The sequence below is a fragment of the Rhinoderma darwinii genome, chromosome 13 (genome assembly GCF_050947455.1).
Source record: "Rhinoderma darwinii isolate aRhiDar2 chromosome 13, aRhiDar2.hap1, whole genome shotgun sequence".
In the NCBI taxonomy this organism is placed as follows: domain Eukaryota; kingdom Metazoa; phylum Chordata; class Amphibia; order Anura; family Rhinodermatidae; genus Rhinoderma; species Rhinoderma darwinii.
In genome coordinates this window covers 44,143,314-44,165,384 of record NC_134699.1, presented here as the reverse complement: position 1 = coordinate 44,165,384, position 22,071 = coordinate 44,143,314, and the positions used below count along the sequence as shown (strand labels likewise).

The 22,071-nt window shown below is 41.5% G+C and overlaps 1 protein-coding gene across 1 annotated transcript in view; it reads left to right on the top strand.

The window, feature by feature from the left end:
- Positions 1-1,013: 1,013 nt before the first annotated feature.
- The window catches only part of LOC142665528 (proton channel OTOP3-like), a 34,190-nt gene continuing 13,132 nt past the window's right edge, over positions 1,014-22,071 (top strand). Inside the window, 9 exon segments of the mRNA XM_075845237.1 lie at positions 1,014-1,058; positions 1,060-1,077; positions 3,508-3,578; positions 4,232-4,260; positions 5,881-6,234; positions 7,481-7,617; positions 9,516-9,580; positions 19,553-19,662; positions 19,773-20,941. Of these exon segments, the coding sequence (XP_075701352.1) occupies positions 1,014-1,058; positions 1,060-1,077; positions 3,508-3,578; positions 4,232-4,260; positions 5,881-6,234; positions 7,481-7,617; positions 9,516-9,580; positions 19,553-19,662; positions 19,773-20,941 (1,998 nt within the window).

The following is a 22,071-nucleotide window of genomic DNA, read 5'->3' as shown; positions in this document are numbered from 1 at the left end:
GGACTCCGCAGCATATAATAGTGTAGTCTACTGACATATACCAGCCAGACGGAGGCCAAAAAGACTGATAAGTCCTATGGACACATTTAGCGTGTGCGTCTGGAGCTTTCCTGACATACACGTTAAACTTAAAAAAAAGTGTAATGTAAACAGGGCATTATTAGGCTGCCGAGCCTTTCGTCATCAGCAGGTGCTGCTTGACCTATAAACCCAAGGTCATGGGTGAAGATGGGACCGGAGTAGGTGGCATTTGGTTGCCTAGCAAAAGGATGTGGCTGGTGGCAGGAGCTGTGGCCATTCGCTGGGACTCTTCACTTGAGCCAGGCAAGGTGATCTAACAACAATTCAATGTCTGTGAAGATAGCCAGTGTCAGTGTTGGGGGAAACAATAATTAATCAAAGCATGACCATCTGTTTATTCAGAAGATAAGCAGAGCCAGATGTGTCTTGCTATGGCAAAAACATGCACCATTGTATTTTTTCTGGTTAAAAGTGCAGGTGGATATAGGTGGTATCGAAGCTCCATACAAGGAGAACGGAGTTTCGACCCTTAGTAAGAAAGCTGCATAAAAAGATCTTAACACATATTAACATATTAAAACTTTTTTATTACTGGAGGTATGCTTCAAATCTTTTTAAATCAACATCTTGCTAATGGGAATGTCTGGGAGGAGCTGAAGAGAAATGCATGGAGTAGGCGCCTAGGTCCCCAAAGTGGTGGAGATCCTGGGGCATGTGCCCCCCTATAATCTAGCCCTGGTTCTTGGCTGAACTGTCATGATTTTTAGTCATTGTTTTTTTTACAATACAGCTTTCTACAAGTATAACCAATTTAATAGACTAAGTACAGAGGCTGCGAGCCATGTAATTGTGGTTATCTTCCCAGCCCTTTCCTCGTGTGCGCACAGGCAGTGACAATTAGCGGCCCTTTCAAGCTCTGAAATTAATGGGCCACTTGTTAAAGCAATGAATACTATTGGAGGATTATTCATAGAGCAAACAAGAGAAAATCAATGCACCGGCCATACAGGGCAGAGGCAAGGATCAGTCACAGGCAGCTTGAAAGAAGTTCAAGGTGTCACAACAGACTCAGAAAGAGAATAGCACTGCAGGTGGGTATTCAGTCTCTGGACAATTAGGGTTAATTTTGTGCATGGAATTAGATCACAGGTTCTGTCGATCACGAGCTGAATATGTTATGATTGTGGACCTCAGCTAGACATGTGTATGTCCAGGTTAAATAGGACTATTGTCTTGGTAGTAAGAAATGTTGGAATTTGGTCTTCAGAAATGGCGCGCACACTCGATATGTATATGATATGTATAAGTAGCTTGAGATATTTTTGTTCTCACACCTCTGATACTGGAGGTTTTGTATTGCGAAAGTGATAAGAGTTAAGGGCCTGTCATAAGTAATCTCATGTACGTCATTTTTATATTATGTGCAGTACAGAAGAAGACATTTTTATATGTGACCCCTATTTTTTTTTTTTAGCTTGCTTGTTTCCTTTCGTGACTGCTTTGATAGTAGATAATGAATATTTTGCAGATTGTGTTGTGCTTTCTTTAGTAAGGCTTCGTTCACATCTGCGTCAGGGCTCCGTCGTTCCGTCTGAGCTTTCCGTCGGAACGGAGCCCTGACTGACACAAATTTAAACCGTAGGTTTCTGTTTCCATTTGTTTTCAATGGTGACGGATCCGGTGCCAATGGTTTCAGTTTGTCTCCTTCCGTCGTAGTCGACTACGGTATTCATTCGGTCAAAACGACGGAACCCTTGCACAACGGAGACAAACTGAAACCATTGGCACCGGATCAGTCACCATTGAAATCAATGGTGATGGAAACGAAAACCTACGGTTTCAGTGTGTGTCAGTCATGGCTCCGTTCCGACGGAGCCCTGACGCAGATGTGAACGAAGCCTTAATTGTCGTCTTTTATTTGATGCTTTGCATAGAAACCAGATTTTAAAACAAAAATTAGGAATTATTTATTTTTTATGTTATGACTTTTATTAACTGGACAGAAAATAAACAACCATAACATTTTATACAAGCACGGTCTTTGCAGCACATTCTGGGTCATTCGTGGGTATTATGAATATTAGGATTATGTCTATATCCTGCAGAATTCATTAGTGGATTTTGCTGCGGATTTAATCCCTCACAATGCAATGAGTGAAATCTGCTGAAAAATATGAAGATATTCTAAAATATTTTTCTTTCTACGGTTTATGAATAGGGTTCTGTAAATTAATTGCATTGTATCTTCCTTTAGATTTTTAATCCAGAATCTGCACTAAAAATCTTCAACATATAAACTGTGCTGTACGGAGCTGTAATAGAGCACCCAACAGAGGTGCATGGGACCATACCGAACCTCCGCATGCCTCCGATTTCATATGAGGTTTTCTTTTCTGTGGGATACTGTGCGAATCTGACAGAAGAAAAAAAGAAGAAAATCTTGGCATGCCCTATTGCGCGCCATATTAGGGTCTATTCACAGTGCCGTCAAACCACTGTTTATGCAATTTGACCGCATTGTGTGAATACACTCTTACAGAGATATTCTGCTCTAGAAGCAATGCTTTTGAGAACGTCTCTGACATATGGCATCATACAGGGGTGCAGAGTTGCAGGGGACTCTGTTTGCCACCGTAAAGCCACACAGCCATGTTGTGACTATAAAGTCTAATGCAAACATGAAATGAGTGTTTTGATGCACACCGGGGGGTGGATATCTACCTGCACCATATTGATGTGTTCATGTCATGCATTTGTTGATTTTGGCAAAACCGCTGAAAAAAATGTGTCCTTATTGTGAAGGGGTGTGGTGGTAAACACAGCTTTTGCAGGGGGCATTGATCACTAAGTAAATAACTGCAGTTTTTCACGTCCGAGGTGCATCCGTGCTCAGCGCTGTGGGACACGATGTCACGCATCCCCCATAGATGAGAGTGTATGGAGGGATGTGTGATGCGTGAAAAGATAGGACATGTCCTTTTTTTCCCACGGACCCTTTACACGGTCCGTTGAAACACGGCCACATTGAATAACATAGGTCCATGGGACGCCCGTTGTTTCAACGGCCGTCCCACGGACGTTTAACACGTTCGTGTGAATCAGGCCTTAGAGCATCTCACGCACACATTTTTATATGTAAACAAAGCATTTTTAGGACATGCTGCATTTTTTTTTTTTTTTTTAGATATCCGTTAGGCCTCATGCACACGTTTGCTCCGTGACTATGGCACGGACGGCCCGAGTAGTATCATCCGTGGGCCATCCGCAATCACGGACCATGCACATAAAAGATGTGTATTTATTTCAAGGTGGTCGGACCGCAGAGCAAATATTGGGGAGCCACTGTGTATGGAGGGATTTACCATTCTACAGACACGGAGAAGTGTTTTTATAACAGTACAATCATAGTACAAACTTGTATTTAAAGGGGAAATCCAGTCAAAATTATGTCATGTGTCATAGATACATGTTGTGTCATATTTTTAGAAAAATAAATCTCTGAAATGTAACAAATGCGTTGGCGCGTTCTATAGAGCCCTTACACTCCTGACAGAATGGTAATGGTCCAAAATCAGTTTTTGCCAATGTCATCTTCTCACATGTATCTATGACATATCAGAAGATTACTTTAACAAGATTTCCCCTTTAAGCCGCTGTGTTCTGTAATGGCTGTTTATCAATTGTATAATTATGCCAGGGTGAGTGCGGGCAAGCCCTAGCAAATTTGTGGGCTGCCATGGTGAATTAACAAAACAAGACAAGGAGAAACCTCCCTTCTTTATTGAGCAGATTATGTTTCTTAAATGTTTGGGGAACAGCATAAGGCTGGGTTCCCACAGTGCAGATTTGGCATGCGTTTTTTTGGTCGAAACCAGGAACGGAACCTATACAAAAAGTATATAAAGAAAGGCGCTATAGGTCTGCTCTCCTGGATCCAATTTTGGTTTTGGCTAAAAAAAAAAAAACGCATGCAAAATTTGATATGATAATACTCCGTACACTATTCCTCTTGTAGCTAATACCACCCATAATGCATAACTTTTTATAGATTTACTGCTTGATCCTTGCTTAACATGTGGAATCTATTTTACATTTTAATTAGACATTTAGAAAATTCTGTCCTCTTATTAATTTTTAATGGTCACAACCCTGACTCATTGACATCATTACAGAGTATTCCTATAATCTTGTTTAACATCCTGTCTTGTAGGTTCACCTGCAGTTCCATGGAAACACATTGTAATCATATGATGACTGAAAGTGACAAATTCCGCCCTGCTACATCTGTACAACATGCAAACCATAATACTTAATACATAATACTTAATAACCAACCTTAATACTTGCTCAAATCACAATCACAAATCACAATCTCGATCAAATCACAAAGAAGCATACAGAAAAATTCCTTTAAATCAGTCTCCAATAATCCAGAAAATCTGATAATCTGGCATTTGTTTCGAGCACAGAAACGCAACATAATGTGGAATTTCACAAGATCAGAACATTGAGCAGAGGGAATAAATTATGAAGTTCCCATGACTAAAAACCACACTAAGTGCTCATGCAACGTTTTGTAGGTATGGAGGTAGGATTAGATGGCATGCTCCATCAGACGATACACATAGAGTCCGATGGAGCCTGTACAGTAGTATACTGTGGCTGTACGGCCCCATACTAAGGAGCCATATAGGCTCTGTGCAGTTTTGCCGTGTGCATAAGTTCTCAGGGTTAGGTGACATGTAGGGGCAGATATGTGTCCACAATACAGCCAAACATATGAAGAGCCGTTTAGATACCACGCACATAAAAACTGCAGTGTGTCCACATTGGATTTTTGATCCCTCTTGTGGCCGCTATTTGTAGCATTGCATGCTACAAATATATGACCGGCCATATATTCAAATATATGACTGACCATGTAATGCAAAGATGAGCCGGGTCTGCCAAAGCAGCTCTCCATTCTGGCTCCTAGAGGGTGGGTCCCGAGCTGGTGAAAAACCTCTCTGAAGCCCGTATGTGGAATTCTGCCTAGGGACCCTCGTGGCCCTCTGTCATGCATGATGGAGTTGTTTCTGTGGTGTATCAGGGAGTTAACATTGAACAGGAAATTTCCACTATGGCTCAGTCAATGGGTCTGGTAGTAGATGAAGATAATGTGGAAGTTGGGAGTTGATTCAAGACCATGAGAGGGGACTGATAACAGAAGAGTTTCTTGAGAAGTCAACAGCGCATGACAGTGAACAAGAGTAACATTTGGGGATATTTACTAACCAAAGTTTGCCAGAATTCTGACTAATTGCACTTTATAAAGTGGAGCACATGCCCTGCACCCAATTTATTAGGTGTTTTTTTTTACAATTCTTCCTCAACAGTTTTTATAAAGAAAATGTCTAGAAGAAGGGGTATGGCTAAGAGGAGCCTTAGGGTATGGGCACACGACCTCTTTTCAGGCGTAATGGAGGCGTTTTACACCTCGAATTACGCCTGAAAAGACGGCTCCAATACGTCGGCAAACACCTGCCCATTGCTTGCAATGGGTCTTACGATGTTCTGTGCAGACAACCTGTCATTTTATGCGTCGCTGTCAAATTACGGCCGGGTCAAAGACGTGCAGGACACTTCTTGGGACGTAATTAGAGCCATTTTTCATTGACTCCAATGAAAACCAGTGCCAATTACGTCCGTAAAAGACACCGCGAAAAATGCGTGCACTTGTAAAAACGTCTGAAATTCTGAAGCTGTTTTCTCCTGAAAACAGCTCCGTAATCTCAGACGTATTTGGCGTTGTCGTGTGAACATACCCTTAAAATGAGCCAGATTTATTAACGCTGTGCAACAATTCATGTTTCTTTTTAGACATGGGACATAAAGAGCCCAACCAGCCTATTTCCCATGAGGGCTTCAGTATAAACTATGAACATTCATGGCTCCACCGACATTGTCCATCTACAGTAATTCATCATCATCGAGCGCGAGGATCTGGACGACTCTTCTCAGGACTCCTGGCTATGAATGTGGTATTTCTGGGTGCTGCACTCATCAGTAGTGTAATCATCAAATCAATGCCTGCCCAGAATTCTTATATCTTTCTTACAGTCCTTATGTTCTGCAGCTCAGCATGGGCAATCTACTATTTACTGTGGACACGCAGAAAAACACATGCAGCGGCAGTTATACAGGACCACCATGCTGGTGCACTATGGCTAAGAGGTTAGTAAAAGTGGATTCATAAAAAAGCGGCTATCATTCTTACATGGTATGTAACCCACCATTCCAGATGTTGCTACCTTACGGTCAGTTACAGTTTTGATCATGGATAGTTGTAAAATGCCCTGCAAGAGTGAATGTTAATGCATTTTGCAACGTTCTGTAATGTATGAATTCAATAAAACATGCCATATCCCATTATATGGTGTATCATTTTAAATCAAGGCAATAACAGAAAAATTAAAAACCTGCATTTAAACCTGCTAAGCACTTACATTCACCACGAAATCTAGGAAGAAAGTACATGCTAGAAAATCTACGTTTCATATACAAACAAATGAAAGAGATTGGAAAAACTGCTGAATACACCAATAAAAACATACGTGACTTGAAGGAAACTAGATAAAACTACACAAAATGTGCGAACACTAATGAGAACATTGTAAAGAGCACATTTGTCGACAATGTCCTAGCCTAATGAAGAATGGCGTCACCTGCAAAACATCATACAACACAATATGAAAATTCATCATTCTGCAGGATATAAACCAAAATGTTATGGTAGTGGAAGGGGGTTAGATAACTGTTCTTAGTATAAAATATACATCCTTGTTATCCAATCACCCACCCATCTATGTATGGAATGTATATATACATATATATATATATACATACATACATACATACATATTGATAGCATTACATGGGTGTGTAAGAGGATCAGTTTTCTGAGAGTTTGGCCCTTGACCCTGACATGGGACACCACCCGACGATGGCGCAGTAATAGAGGCAGACACAGTACAGTCAATAATTGCTCCGGCTAGGGGATAAAGTGTAATAATTACAACAGTGGTACTCCGCATAGCAGTTACAGGATTGGCACACAGCTTGGACGTTACGGTCTCCGAAGGGCCCTTAGCTTGTCGGTTGCAGACACTGAAGAAACTGGACCTTTACCTACCCTCGGTACAAGATTTTTGCAGGACATGGTCCGCTACCACTTGCGGGATACACACCCAGGGTCTTTTCCGGTTGCAGAACAAGTAAGGTGTGCGGATCAATGTCTAAGTTCTCTTTTTGCACCCCCTTACATTTGGGTATGAAGTTGATTTCCCTAGTTTTCTGTTTTCCAGGCCATGGGCAGGGGCGGCACTATTTCTGAAAATAAATAGACTATTTTTGTTAATCTCATACAACCTATTTAATGGGTCTTATTGAAATTAAATGGATTATCTTTCCTTCTCTTCAGCATCTCTTGTTCTGTTTGGAATCTGTAGCCTCCTATTGACGGTCTTTAAAATTGGATATGATTCAAGTTTGATGACGTGTAAGCAGTCAATGGATATTGTCTTCTCTGTCATGGAAATCATCTTTATAATCATACAGGTAACAATCTATTGAATTATGCTATGTCTTAGTCCAACCCTGGATTTATTTGTAAATAGAGGTTTAATTTTAATAGTTTAGTAGAAAAAAAACTTGGTTGCGGTTACCAGATTAACCATGTACCTGCAGTTGCAATTGGACTAAACACTTATATTACAATACATTCATTCTGTCCCTTCAGTTTACTGCGTATGAAATTAATCTAAGCATGAACCAATTGTATGTTTGAAAATATATTGGCAAGATGGTAACCCTAGAGTCACATAGGGAACACCTATTATTTTCACAAATGTTCCAACATGAACCGATCTATTCCATAGACATGTTCATAATTAAAACTTCCCACCAGAAGCCTTTGATTATTTAACTTGTTTATCAAAGTAAGAGTTTACCAAGTGGAAGGTATTTTATTTAAGTAATGTCAATTGCCTGTCTGTGAATATTTGACCGTTTATATGGTTTAAAGGAGAAATTCATAAAAAAATTGATCTTCAAAAATAACGTCCATGTAGTCCATGAGCTTGGCCACCATCAATAAGTAGAGCTAAGAGCAGGTGCTCCTTAGAACCCTCAAAAATATTCAGCACCACTGAGATTTCAGTCATTAGAAATCTCTGACATAACATTCTAAGCAAAGGTCCATTCACCTCAATGACTGTGTCACGATCTGTGGGTATATGGACCCACTGGGCCATACCGGGATAGCAGCTGGCCAACAGAGTACCAAGTCAATATATAAATAGTCAAAGCACAAGGGTACCTGTAGTGGTTCAGACAGTAGCAACGGCTAGGCACAGATGGGACCTTGACAGCAGACACCAGACGTGGTGTAACAGCAGGCGAAATCGGTGGCACAGCACAACTCCAACAGGTTTAAGGCACAGGAACAAATAGCACGGGGTACAGGTAGCAGGGCACGGGAACAGGTTAAAACTAAAGGGACCATTTGCAAGACTAACATAGGAAAACACAACAACGCTCAGGCAATGAGCAAAGGAGCAGGGCCCTTCTTATAATCCAGGGTGATCATGGGTTAATTAATGATAATTTCCCTTTTGCGTGGGCTGGTCCTTTAAAGCCGGGCACGAGCGTGCGCGCGCACCCTAAAGGGACACAGCGGACCGGAGCGGAAGTGGGCCAACGCTCACAGATCCATGGCTGTGGCCGCCGGGTGGCGAGTAATCCCAACGATGCGCGGCCATGGACGCTACAGACTGCTTAGAAAGTTGTGATATTTATGGTGCCAAAAAGGTTTAGGTGCTCTATAGTTTTGGAAATCAGCAAAGATACACACCGTCAGACTCCATGTGATCTGTCATATCTCTGCCCTAGCCTTTAAGTTCCCTGTAATATAATATGCTCATTTTCTATATCAATAACCCTACAAAGCTTATATTTATTAATGATCTCATTGAAGGCTTACAGAATAACATTTCCATATTGAACATAGGTCCCAATACTAACCCCTTTGGTATGTCCCTTTAAAGTCCCAGGCATCCCCGGAAAACAACTAATGTAGTTTTACATGGTCGCCATTTAGATGAATAGAAGTAAATGTAATACATGGACGGCTCGAGTTCTGACTCCCTAGCAGGGGGTCTGGAGCAGCATAATGACAACCCTCGATCATTAAGGGGGTTTCCCATCATACAAAGTGATGGCATATTGCTAGGATATGCCATTTCTTTTTGATTGGTGGGGGTCCAACTACTGGGACGCCCATCAATCCTGAATGGAGCACTGTTGCAGTTCCTTGCACCCCTCTTTCTTAGGATCAGTTGGTGTCCTAGATGTCAGATATGACTAATTTTACATTCTATGTGGAAATCTTCTTAAAGCAATGAAGACTGGATTCCGATTTGTTTTACTATTGTACTCTGACACGCTTTCCTTTGCAGACGTCTTTTCTATGGCTTTCCTGCAGGGATTGTATTCAGGCACAGCACAACTTTAGTAGGTGGGTGTGAAGAAATTAAATATGAAATGCATGGAGATGGTATTTAGCAAAAAAAAAACAGACATTGTGGAATAATATTGAAGGGGTCGTTTGGGACTTCAGTCGATGGCTTACCTACGATACCGCCACCGATCAGCAGAACAAGTGCCATTGCCTCTTCATTGTTAATCCAGGCACAGACCTGTGTTTATGAATATGGCTGTGCCTGGTACTGAATCTCTATCCTGCTCAGCTCCATTTAGATAATTGGGCTGAGATGCAGTACCATGCACAGCAGCACCTGTATGTACAGCAATGTGCCAGAGAAGCAACATAGGTGCTGTGGCCTCTTTGTTCTGATGATCGGTAGGGGTCTGGGGATCGTACCCTTAGCAATCATACATTGATGGCCATTTTTAAACAAATTATTCTAATCTAAAAGTATACCAGATCAACTTTGTCATTTACTTACTGTTAAAATGTTGTTGTTATATTAATGCAAATTCTGTGTGAAGTTACTGCTGCTAGGTGTCTCCCTTCCTGTAATCTGCTGTCCACCCTGTGTTGTCAAGCAAAATCTGTCCCTAGCTACAGAGCAGAGGAGACTGACTGCAGGAAGTAGGGGTGTGTCTCTTCATAGTCTGAGTGAGAGAAACACATGAGAGAGAGAAACACGAGAGAGAGAGAGAGGGAGAGAGAGATTGAGAAACACACAGAGAGAGAGAGAGAAACACATATGTGCTGCACTTTCTAGTAAGAGCTATAGCTCATCCCAGTGCTGGATTCTCAGCTATACTGCTCTGGCTTCTGTGTAATCCCTTCCATACTGTTGCAGCTTCTATGTATGTGATAGACAAAGATAGGAGTGCAGGATTCTCCTTTTCTCTGTGTGAAGTATATAGGAGACATGATACCAGTTAGGCTCCACCCACAAGGTCAGAGAAAACGGAGAATTAGAGATAGAGACTGCAAAGGGGAAAACTGCTAAAAAACGCAGAACACAATTCATGTTCCTCTTATACATATAACAACTTAATCTGAAAAGAAAGTTACGCTTTTTGGTTAGACCATAAATTGAGAGTCCTAAATAGCCTATTTAAGTACACATGAGGAGGAGTAACAGAATAATAGTGCCAATTTTATCAATCCCCTATTTATTACCTGAGAAAACGTATACAGTTGTGTCAGTCACGTATTATACACTTGTAATATGTAAATGTTAATGAAATCTGATGAGAGGCTTGAACTGTGCATGTGAAGGGAAGGATCTGTTGATTGGTTCCATGTATGTTTCCTGTGAGGAACTGGCATATGTAATTCTTAGGGTTCTTATGAGCAGTGGTGATGTGGTAGATGTGACCATATTGTCACAATTGCAGGGTTAGTCAGGTTTGCCCAGTCTTTTCCTGCTAAAAAATGAATTACTTGTTTACTATCCTGTAGTCTAACCTATGATATTATGGAATGGATACCTATTTTATCAGTGTAAGGGCCGGTTCACACCAGCGTCAGGTTTCCATTGATGAGTTCCGTCAGACCTTTCCATCGGAGGAGCCCATCAATGGAAAGGCAAACGGAAACCATGGCTTCCGTTTGCATTACCATAGATTTCAATGGTAATACTTCAGTTGCTAATGGTTTCCGTTTCCACAAGGTCTACCTTTCGGAACGGAGACAAACGGAATCCATTACCATTGAAATCAATGGTAATGCAAACGGAAGCTATGGTTTCCGTTTGATTTCCGTTGATGGGTTCCCCTAACGGAAAGGTCTGACGGAACCCATCAACGGAACCGAACGATGATCTGAACAGGCCCTTATGGAATTATTTTTAATTGGTTTGATAGCAGCAAAAAATAAAATAAAAACAAACCTTTGTATGCAGTGGTTGTTGGTGGAGGGCAGATGTTAAAGGGGCTGTCTATTTAAATAAAGATATTCATTGTATAATGAAAAGTTCTGCAAGTATCTAATATACTTTGTGTTTCAAGATCTATACTTGCTATCAGTGAATGGAAACTTTGTCAATAATATCCAGAGGTTGAAAACCCATACAGACGCCTAGCCCTGCCCATAGCGGAGAGTTTGCTATGAATGTATCCAGTCTAGTCAATCCTCTATGAGCTACACAGCATCCACTCTAGGCAGATATATTTTAGGCTCTTTTCACACTGGTGTTTTGACAGACTGGTAAGATCTCCAGAATGTTTGATAGCAAGAATAGTGTAGTACTGTACGATCAGCAGAATGAAATGGCTTGCTGGGGTGCTGCAGCCCCCTCATTATAGTAACCGACACAGCGTAATTGATGTGGACAAGAGAGGTGACGTGTCGGGTGCTGCAGTAACGGGGCTGCAGCCCATTGACTCTGCAGCTCGATGGAGTTATACCCCCAATAATCACACATTGATAGCTTAAGGTTAGGCTAACAATGTTATACAGTGGTGCTTAAAAGTTTGTTAACCCTTCAGAATTTTCGATATTTCTGCATAAAACCTGACCTAAAACTGCATCAGATTTTTACACAAGTCCTAAAAGTAGATAAAGAGAACCAAATCAAACAAATGAGTCAAAAATATTAGACTTGGTCATTTATTTATTGAGGAAAACGATCCATCACCACATATCTGTGAGTGGCAAAAGTATGTGAACCTTTAGGATTAGCAGATAATTTGAAGGTGAAATTAGAGTCAGGTTTTATCAATCCATGGGATGATTATAGTGTGAGTGGGCGACCTGTTCTATTTTTTTTAAAAAACAGGGATCTCTCAAAGTCAATAAATGTTTGTGGCTGGAAGAGTTTACAAAACCATTTCTAAAGAGTAAGGAATCCACAGTCAGACAGATTGTGTACAAATGGAGGAAATTCAAAACCATTATTACCCTCACCAGGAGTGGTCGACCAACAAAGTTCACGCCAAAAGCAAGGCGTATAATAGTCTGCGAGGTCACAAAGGAACCTCTAAGCAACTAAAGGCCTTTCTCGCATTAGCTAATGTTAAAGTTCACGAGTCCACCATCAGAAGGACACAGGGGCGTAGCTAAAGGCTCATGGGCCCCGATGCAAAAATTCTTACTGGGCCCCCCCCCTGCAAACTTCTCATGGCCGACGGTCCGCAGCTTTCAGCTGCCTCGCTGGGTCTCCTAAGTGACCCAACAATGCAGCACTAGCAGCCGGGGGAGTCACTAAGGCTGGGTTCACACACCCTATTTACAGACGTAATTCGGGCGTTTTAGCATTGAATTACGTCCGAAAATGCGGCTCAAAATCGTTGGCAAACATCTGCCCATTCATTTGAATGGGTCTTACGATGTTCTGTGCCGACGGTCATTTTTTTTTCGAGTAAAAAAAAGACGCCCGCTTCAAAGAAGTGCCTGTCACTTCTTCAGACGTAATTGGAGCCGTTTTCCATGGACTCCATAGAAAAACAGCTCCAATTACGTCCGTAATGGACGCAGCGAAAGACGCCTGCACATGCCATTACGGCTGAAATTACGGTGTGGTTTTCTCCTGAAAACAGCTCCGTAATTTCAGCCGTAACAGACGCTGCCGTGTGAACATACCCTCAGGGCTTAAAATGTCAGGGAAATAGCCCCAATACATATGTGTCCGCCCAAAAAAAAGTGTGTATGAGACAGCATAGCATATCTATAGCACTACGACCCTATAAACTATGGATAGGATTAGATACAGTGGCTCAGCAGACAGTATCACACATGATAGGATTAGATACAGCAGCTCAGCAGACAGTATCACACATGATAGGATTATATACAGTGGCCCAGCAGACAGTATCACACATGATAGGATTAGATACAGTGGCTCAGCAGACAGTATCACACATGATAGGATTAGATACAGTGGCTCAGAAGGCAGTATCACACATGATAGGATTAGATACAGTGGCCCAGCAGACAGTATCACACATGATAGGATTAGATACAGTGGCTCAGCAGACAGTATCACACATGATAGGATTAGATACAGTGGCTCAGAAGGCAGTATCACACATGATAGGATTAGATAGTGGCTCAGCAGACAGTATCACACATGATCGGATTAGATACAGTGGCTCAGCAGACAGTATCACACATGATAGGATTAGATACAGGGCCCAGCAGACAGTATCACACATGATTGGATTAGATACACAGCTCAGCAGACAGTATCACACATGATTGGATTAGATACAGGGCCCAGCTCGCTGACATTGCGTCTCCAGCGCTGGACCCAGGATAGGTAAGAATAATAATTTTGCTTCTTTATGTGTTACTGATTATTTTTGTGTGTTTGTGTTTTTTTTACAGGTTCGGTTGTTGGACTTCGGATTCGAGGACTTCAATGACGGCGTTTTTTTTATTCTCAATAAAATGGTTAATGAGGGTTGTGTTTTTTTTATTTCAATAAAATATTTTTTCTATGTGCTTGTATCTTTTTAAACTTTATTATCACCGCCTTAGTAATGGCCACTGGCTGATTGACAACCTCCATTACTAAGGCGAGGCTTAATGTTAGCCGGTGCAGAGGCTACACTAACCCCCATTATTACCCCGGTACCCACCGCCACCAGGAGTACTGGGGAGAGCCGGGTACGAACCAGTACCCGACCATCTGTAGTGACGGGCAGGCACCGGGGTGGCCGCAGGCTGGTAGTATTAGGCTGGGGAAGGCCAAAAACAGTGGCCCTTCCCACCCTTGTAATGCTGCCTGCTGCTGCTGTGTTGTATCTGGCTGGTTATGAAAATTGGGGGGGACCCCACAACGTTATTTGTTATTTTTTATTTTTTTTTCAATGACGTGGGGTCCCCCCCATTTTTCATAACCAGCCAGATACAATAAAGCAGCAGCAGGCAGCATCACCAGGGTAGGGAGGGCCACTGTTTTTGGCCTTTCCCCTCCTGATAATACCAGCCTGCGGCCACCCCAGTGGCCGACCATCACTACAGATGGTCAGGTACTGGATCGTACCCAGCTCTTCCCAGCACCCCTGGTGGCGGTGGGTACCAGGGTAATAAAGGGGGTTAGTGTTAGCCTCTGCATCGGCTAACACTAAGCCCCGCCTTAGCAATGAATGCTGTCAATCAGCCGGCGGCCATTACTAAGGCGGTAGTAATATAATTTAAAAAAAAACACAAAGACATAGAAAAAATATTTTATTGAAATAAAAAAAAACCCACACAACCCTCATTAACCATTTTATTGATAATAAAAAAAAAAGCTGTCATCGAAGTAGTCCTGGAATCCGCCGTAGTCCAACGACCGAACCTGTAAGACAACACACAAAAAATGATTAGTAACACGTGTGTTAGGCTTAGATACAGGGTCCATGTGTGATACTGTCTGTGGGACCCTGTATCTATGCCTACCACAAGTTAGGCTTAGATACAGGGTCCAGCAGACAGTAATCTTATACAGTATAAGATTACTGTGTGCTGGGGCCCTGTATCTAAACCTACAGTGTGGTAGGCTTATATACAGGGCCCATCAGACAGGATCACACATGGGCCATGTATCTAAACCTACCATGTGATTGGCTTAGATACAGGGCCCAGCAGACAGGATCACGCATGGGCCATGTATCTAAGCCTACCATGTGATTGGCTTAGATACAGGGCCCAGCAGACAGGATCACGCATGGGCCATGTATCTAAGCCTACCATGTGATTGGCTTAGATACAGGGCCCAGCAGACAGGATCACACAATCTGTGATCCTGTCTCATGGGCCCCCTAAGCCTGCTACATCGTAGGCTTAGGGGTTGTACAGTCCCTAAACATTGATGGCCTATCCTCAGGATAGGCCATCAATAGCTGATGTGACTCCCGGGACCCGCCAATCAGCTGTTTTGAAGGGGCCGCAGCACTCGTACGAGAGCTGCTTCCCCTTCATTTCAATACTCGCCCACACTGTGAATCGCCGACACGGATTCATAGTGTGACCGGAATGAAGTGACAGGAATGAAGGGGAGCAGCTCTCGTACGAGTGCTGCGGCCCCTTCAAAACAGCTGATTGGCGGGTCCCGGGAGTCAGACCCCGCCAGTCAGGGCTAACCTTACCTTCCTCTTCGGCCGCGGCGGGAGTTCTGTCGTCTCGATGCTGTGCGCGGCGCATAGCGCTGTGACGTCATGCGCTGCGCACAGCGCTTGACGTCAGGACCTCCGCTGCGATCCGGAACCAGGAAGGTAAGTAAAGTATGTTACTATAGTAACAGGGGCCCGCGGCCCGAGTTACTATAGTAACTTTTTATTGATGTGGTGCGGGGGGCCGTGGGCCCCCCTGGCTTCGGGGCCCGGTCGCAATTGCGACCCCTATAGCTACGCCAGTGGAAGGACACTAAACAATAGTGTGCATAGCAGGATGGCAAGGTGACAGCCGTTGCTCTCCCAAAAGAACATTGCCCTTCTGTAGTTTGCTAAAGATCACCTGGTCAAACCAAAAGGCTATTGGAACAATGTTTTGTGGACAGAGGAGTAAAAAATAGAGCTTTTTGGTTTAACCCCTTCGCGACATTTGTCGTACGTATACGTCATGTAATGCCAGTGCTGTATCTTACAGCTGACACCTTGCTGTAATGGCAGGAACTGAAGTTAGCTTTGATCCCCGCCATTAACCAATTAAATGCAGCGGTCAAATGTGATCGCTGAATTTAAGGTGTTCACAGCTCATCCGCACCCCAGCAATGAGATTGCCAGGGTGTCGGTGGCTGCAAATGGCAAGCTCCTGCCCTGCCATTAAACTCTGCATCTTTGTGGTTGTCAGCAGATCGGCAGCTTTGCCCTGCAATCGCAGGGCTGCCGACTGCTACAATGACAACAGCAGACCTAACAAAGGCCTCCTGCTCTGCCATTACGGAAGCCGATTAGGCCCCGCCCGGAGGTGAAGCCTAATCGGCTTGCTGTCACTGAATGACTGACAGATCTAATACATTGCACTACACATAGGTAGTGCAATGTATTAGAAAAAAAAATCGGACAGTTGGACCTTCAAGTCCCCTAGTGGGACTAAAGAAAAGTGTAAAAAAAGTTGTCAAAAATATAATAAAAGTTTCAAGTAATAAAATAAAACATAATCGCCCTTTTTCTCTTATCAAGTCCTTTATTATTGAAAAAAAAAATAAACCATACATATTAGGTATTGCCACGAGCGTAACGGCCTAAACTATAGAAATATTATTTTAATTTATTCAACACGGTGAATGGTGTAAAAAATGACAGAATTTCAGTTTTTTTGTCACGTTGCCCTACAAAAATTGAAATAAATAGTGATCAAAAAGTCGCTTGTATCCAAAAGTGGTACCTATAAAAACTATAGCTCATCTTGCAAAAAACAAGCTCTCATAAACTTCTGGGGGTTTCCACTGTTTTGGTCCCACAGGGGCTATGCAAATGCGACATAGCGCCCAGAAATAAATCCAGCACAATCTGCACTCCAAAAGCAAAATGGCACTCTTCCCTTCTGAGCAATGCCGTGTGCCCAAACAGCAGTTTATGATCACATATGGAGTTTTGCCGTACGCGGGAGAAATTGCTTTACAAATGTTGGGGTGCTTTTTCTCCTTTATTTTTGAGAAAATGAAAAATTCGGAGCTAAAGGTACGTCTTATTGGAAAAAATTATATATTTCATTTCACTGCCCAATTCAAATAAAATCTATGAAACACCTGTGGGGTCAAAATGCTCACTACACCACTAGAAAAATTCCTCATGGGGTGTAGTTTCCTAAATGGAGTCACTTTTTGAGCGTTTCCACTGTTTTGTTCCCTCAGTGGCTTTGTAAATGTGACATGGTCTCCGCAAACCATTCCTGCTTAATTTGAACTCCAAAAGCCAAATGGCGCCCTTTCCCTTCTAAGCCCTGCCGTGTCCAACAGCTGTTTATGACCACATGTGGGGTATTTTACCCGGGAGAAATTGCTTTACAAATTTTATGGTGCTTTTTCTCCTTTAGTCCATGTGGAAATAAGAAAAAATTAGCTAAACCTACATTTTCTTTGAAAAAAAATGTAGATTTTTATTTTCACGGCCTACTTGCAATAATTTCTCCAATAAACCTGTGGGGTCAAAATGCTCATTATACCCCTAGATAATTTCCTTGAGGAGTGTAGTTTCCCAAGTGGGGTCACTTTTGGGGGATTTCCATTGTTTTGGCACCGCAGGAGCCCTTCAAACCTGACATGGTGCCTAAAATATATTCTAATAAAAAGGTGGCCCAAAATCTACTAGGTGCTCCTTTGTTTCTGAGGCCTGTGTTTCAGTTGAAAAGCACACTAGGACCACATGTGGGATATTTCCTAAAACTGGAGAATCTGGGCAATAAATATTGAGTTGCGTTTCTCTGGTAAAACCTTCTGTGTTACAAAAAAAAACAATTAAATATTAATTTCTGCAAAAAAAATAAAAACATTTGTACATTTAACCTCTACTTTACTTTAATTTCTATGAAATGTCTAAAGGGTAAATAAACTTTCTAAATACTGTTTTGAATACTTTGAGGGGCGACTTTTCAAAATGGGGTGACTTATTGGGGGTTTCTAATATATAAGGCCCTAAAAGCCACTTCACAACTGAACTGGTCAGTAAAAAAAATGTTGACATTTTCTTGAAAATTTGAGAAATTTCTGCTAAAGTTCTAAGCCTTGTAACGTCCTATAAAAATAAAAGGATGTTCAAAAAACTATGCCAATCTAAAGTAGACATATGGGGGATGTTAATTAGCAACAATTTTGTGTGGTATAACTGCCTATCTTACAAGCAGATGCATTTAAATTTAGAAAAATGCTAATTTTTGCAATTTTTCACTACATTTTGGCGTTTCTAACAATTAAATACTAAATGTACTGAGCAAATTTTAACAGTAACAAAGTCCAATGTGTCACGAGAAAACAATCTCTGAATTGCTTGGATAGGTAAAAACATTCCAGAGTTATTAGCACATAAAGTGACACGTCAGATTTTAAAATTAGGCTCTGTCAGGAAGGTCAGAAGTGGCAAAAGTGGGAAGGGGTTAAATGAGAAGCGTTAGGTTTGGAGAAAGGAAAACACTACATTCCAGCATAAAAACCTCATACCATCTGTGAAACATGGTGTTGGTAGTATCATGGTTTGGGCCTGTTTTGCTGAATGTGGGCCATTGCCATCACTGATGGAACAATGAATTCTGAATTATACCATCAAATTCTAAATTAAAATGTCAGGACATCTGTCCATGAGCTGAATCTCAAGGGAACGTGGGTCATGCAGCAAGACAACGGCCCTAAGCACATGAGTTCTACCATAGACTGGTTAAAGAAGAGTAAAGTTAAAGTTTTGGAATGACCAAGTCAAAGTCCTGACCTTAATCCAATAGAAATGTTGTGGAAGGACCTGAAGTGAGCAATTTATGGGGGGAAGCCCACCAACATAACAGAGTTGCAGCTGTTTCGTACAGCGGAACGGCTAAACTTAATCCAAACCAATGTGCAGGACTAATCAACAATTACCGTAAACGTTTAGATGCAGTTATTGCTGCACAAGGCGGTCACACTAGATACTGAAAGCAAAATTTCACATACTTTTGCCACTCACAGATATGTGATATTGGATCATCTTCCTCAGTAAATAAATGACCAAGTCTAATATTTTTTACTCATTTGTATGATTTGGTTCTTTTTATCTACTTTTAGAACTTGTGTTATGAACGTAGATGTGATCCCTAACAGCTGGATCCTGCGTGTCAGAGACACGCATACCCACTGTCACCAAAGCCGTCAGTCCCGCTGACCTAACAGATTTGGGTTTCAGCGCAAGATACAGCTTCTATGTATCCGGGATACATAGAAGCTGTATCTCAAAAAGTAGAAAAATAAAATCATAAAAAACAATTACAAAGTTGCGTTAAACACTATAATACATTGTTTTAGTAAAGAAAAAAAAAACTTTACATCGTTTTTCAGGTTTACAAAACCAAAGTTCCAGTTTAACTTTTATATTGTACAGCTACTTATCTCAGTTTAATTTCCAGATGTGGCATTATGTTAACTATGGCCACCAATTTACTGCTTTGGCTCCTGGCTGTGATAAACGACTCCATGCACCGAGAGTCTGAGAGCTTACAAGCAAACACCACATCAGGCAAGTAATCCCGACCCAACACGGTCATAATATTTTATGACATTCCCTTGATTTTTGAACACTGGATTGTCATTGAGCTCTATAACTAACAATATTACCTCTATCACCAGATGGAAATAAATCTTCTGGATGCTTGTGCCTTAAATTCTCACCTTGTTGGACTTTTCAACGGGGATATGTGACTTTATACCCATTCAACCTTGAATACAGTCTGATTTGTGCTTCAATGCTTTACATAATGTGGAGGAATATTGGCAGGAGAGAAGTTCACCACTCTGAATTGTCCCATCCCAACTTTCGTCTGAAAGGGGTCCTCTATGGTCTAGTTCTAGGCCTTGCTGCATTACTAGTCGGTATTTGTATCTTTATCCAGTATCAAGTGCAAGCTTCAGCAGGAACTATAGCCACCACGTCCTTCATTCTATATTTTATGTACAGTATCATACTGCTGTCCGTCATGGTTATATCTTGCTTTATAGGAATAATTGCCCAAACTTTTAGAGAGAAACATCGCATGGAACACACGAGACAGTACAGTGATAATTGTGAAGACCCTGATAAACCAACCATAGAAAAGAGTCAAAAAGAGATTAGAGAATGTAGGCATAGAAATGTGGAGAAGAATAAAGAACATGGGCAGCTGGAAGGAGAAGCAGAGGAGCAAAGAGAGTCAAATGGAGTACAGAATAGGAACTTTGAGGACAAGGAACATATTACGCATCCCAAAGTAAGAGAGGAGGAAAAGTGTGAGAACATTGAAATGCGAAATCTGGAAGAGGAAGATCAGACGGAACATCCAGACATCAACAATCATCAGGCAAAGCAAAAAGTTAGCCTAGAGAAAAACAAACATCATGAGAAGAACATAATTCGCGGAAGTCCACCTAAAAACTATACACGCAGTCTAGAAATTATTCTCCTGCTTGGGGCTGCCTTTGGTCAACTCTCAATTTCTTATTATTCCATGGTTGCTATTGTAGCCACTGGTTCATGGAATCTGCTAAACATTTTAAACCTGTCATACTCTATCCTGATGATCTTACAGCATATGTTTCAAAATATTTTCATAATAGAAGGCATGAGAAAAGAGCACAGGGAGCATTATCATCTACAGGCCAACATGGAAAACAAAGAGGAACATCCTGAAACCCCTCGTAGGCTCTCCCTCTTTCAAATCCACAGGGCCTCTCTTGCTTATTTTCAAAGTTTAGGACGTCTCAGTATCAGCCGCAGACTGGTGAAGGAAATGGCACTTTTTCTAGTGCTCTGTAATATTGTGGTAAGTTCCAGTATGTTCTTTCCAACTAAGTTTAATAGTCATAAATGAATGTGCAAGATGTTTACAGCAATTCTAGCTGGGTGTAACAGAGGCATCTGCACAGGCTTACTACTCCAAGACCTACCAGAAGAAAATAAGAAAAAAAACTTTTTGGAAATTAAAAAATGTGAAAACTTATTTACATCTTCTAACTCATTAGGGGACAAGCGCTTATGGTGACAATGTGTCACCTCTTAATTTTTAGGTACAAAAAGAAGAGAGGAGAGGCAGCACTACCAAAATAGATGTGATCTTTGTTCACCCAAAGCGACGTTTCATGCTTGAGAAAGGTCCTGGTGGACTGAAACGCATTGGGTGAACAAAGCTCACATCTATTTTGGTAGTGCTGCCTCGCCTCTCTTCCTTTTTGTACCTACATCAAGAGACCTTGGATCTAGTCCTGTTTTTTTTCCCAAACTCTATTTGTCAATAAAAGACATGATAAAGCAGTGTATATTCCCAAAGGTCGGGAGCATTTATAGCTTCGCAGAGCTATGATAGTATTGTCAGTAGTAAACATTGTGAGGTAGAACGATACTTAAACATATGTATCTTGAATTCAAAAATATATTTTTTATTTTTTTATATTCAAACACATGCACAAGTATGGTGTTAGTGCAATACACGTATTCTATTCCTAGATTACTGTGTATTAAAACTCAGTTAAGGGTTATCTCTATGTGATGTTCGAATATCATGTTCGATTTGGAAAAAGTTAGTAAGGAAGTACTTGAACGGAAAACAATCTAAATCTGTTGCAGCTATCTTTATCAAAGTTTTTTGGTTCTTTCATGTATAGGTGATCCACATAGTCAAACAAATGTCTCTAAGCGATTTTTACGAGGACCAAACTGTCCATTGGGCATCACAGTTTTGGAAGCCTGTTTTCGAGGATACTGACTATTTTCTCAAACTGATGTATCTCTTTAATTTTATTAAGTGTCCCCAAAAATTGAATAGTTAGGGATTTCCAGCTTATTGCTACTGCCCATTTTGCTGCGGATAGAATATGTGAGATTCATTTTCTACTTTGTCTAGGTATATTCGGGATGTCCGCATTGAGTAACGCCGACCAAGGAGATAGCTTGACT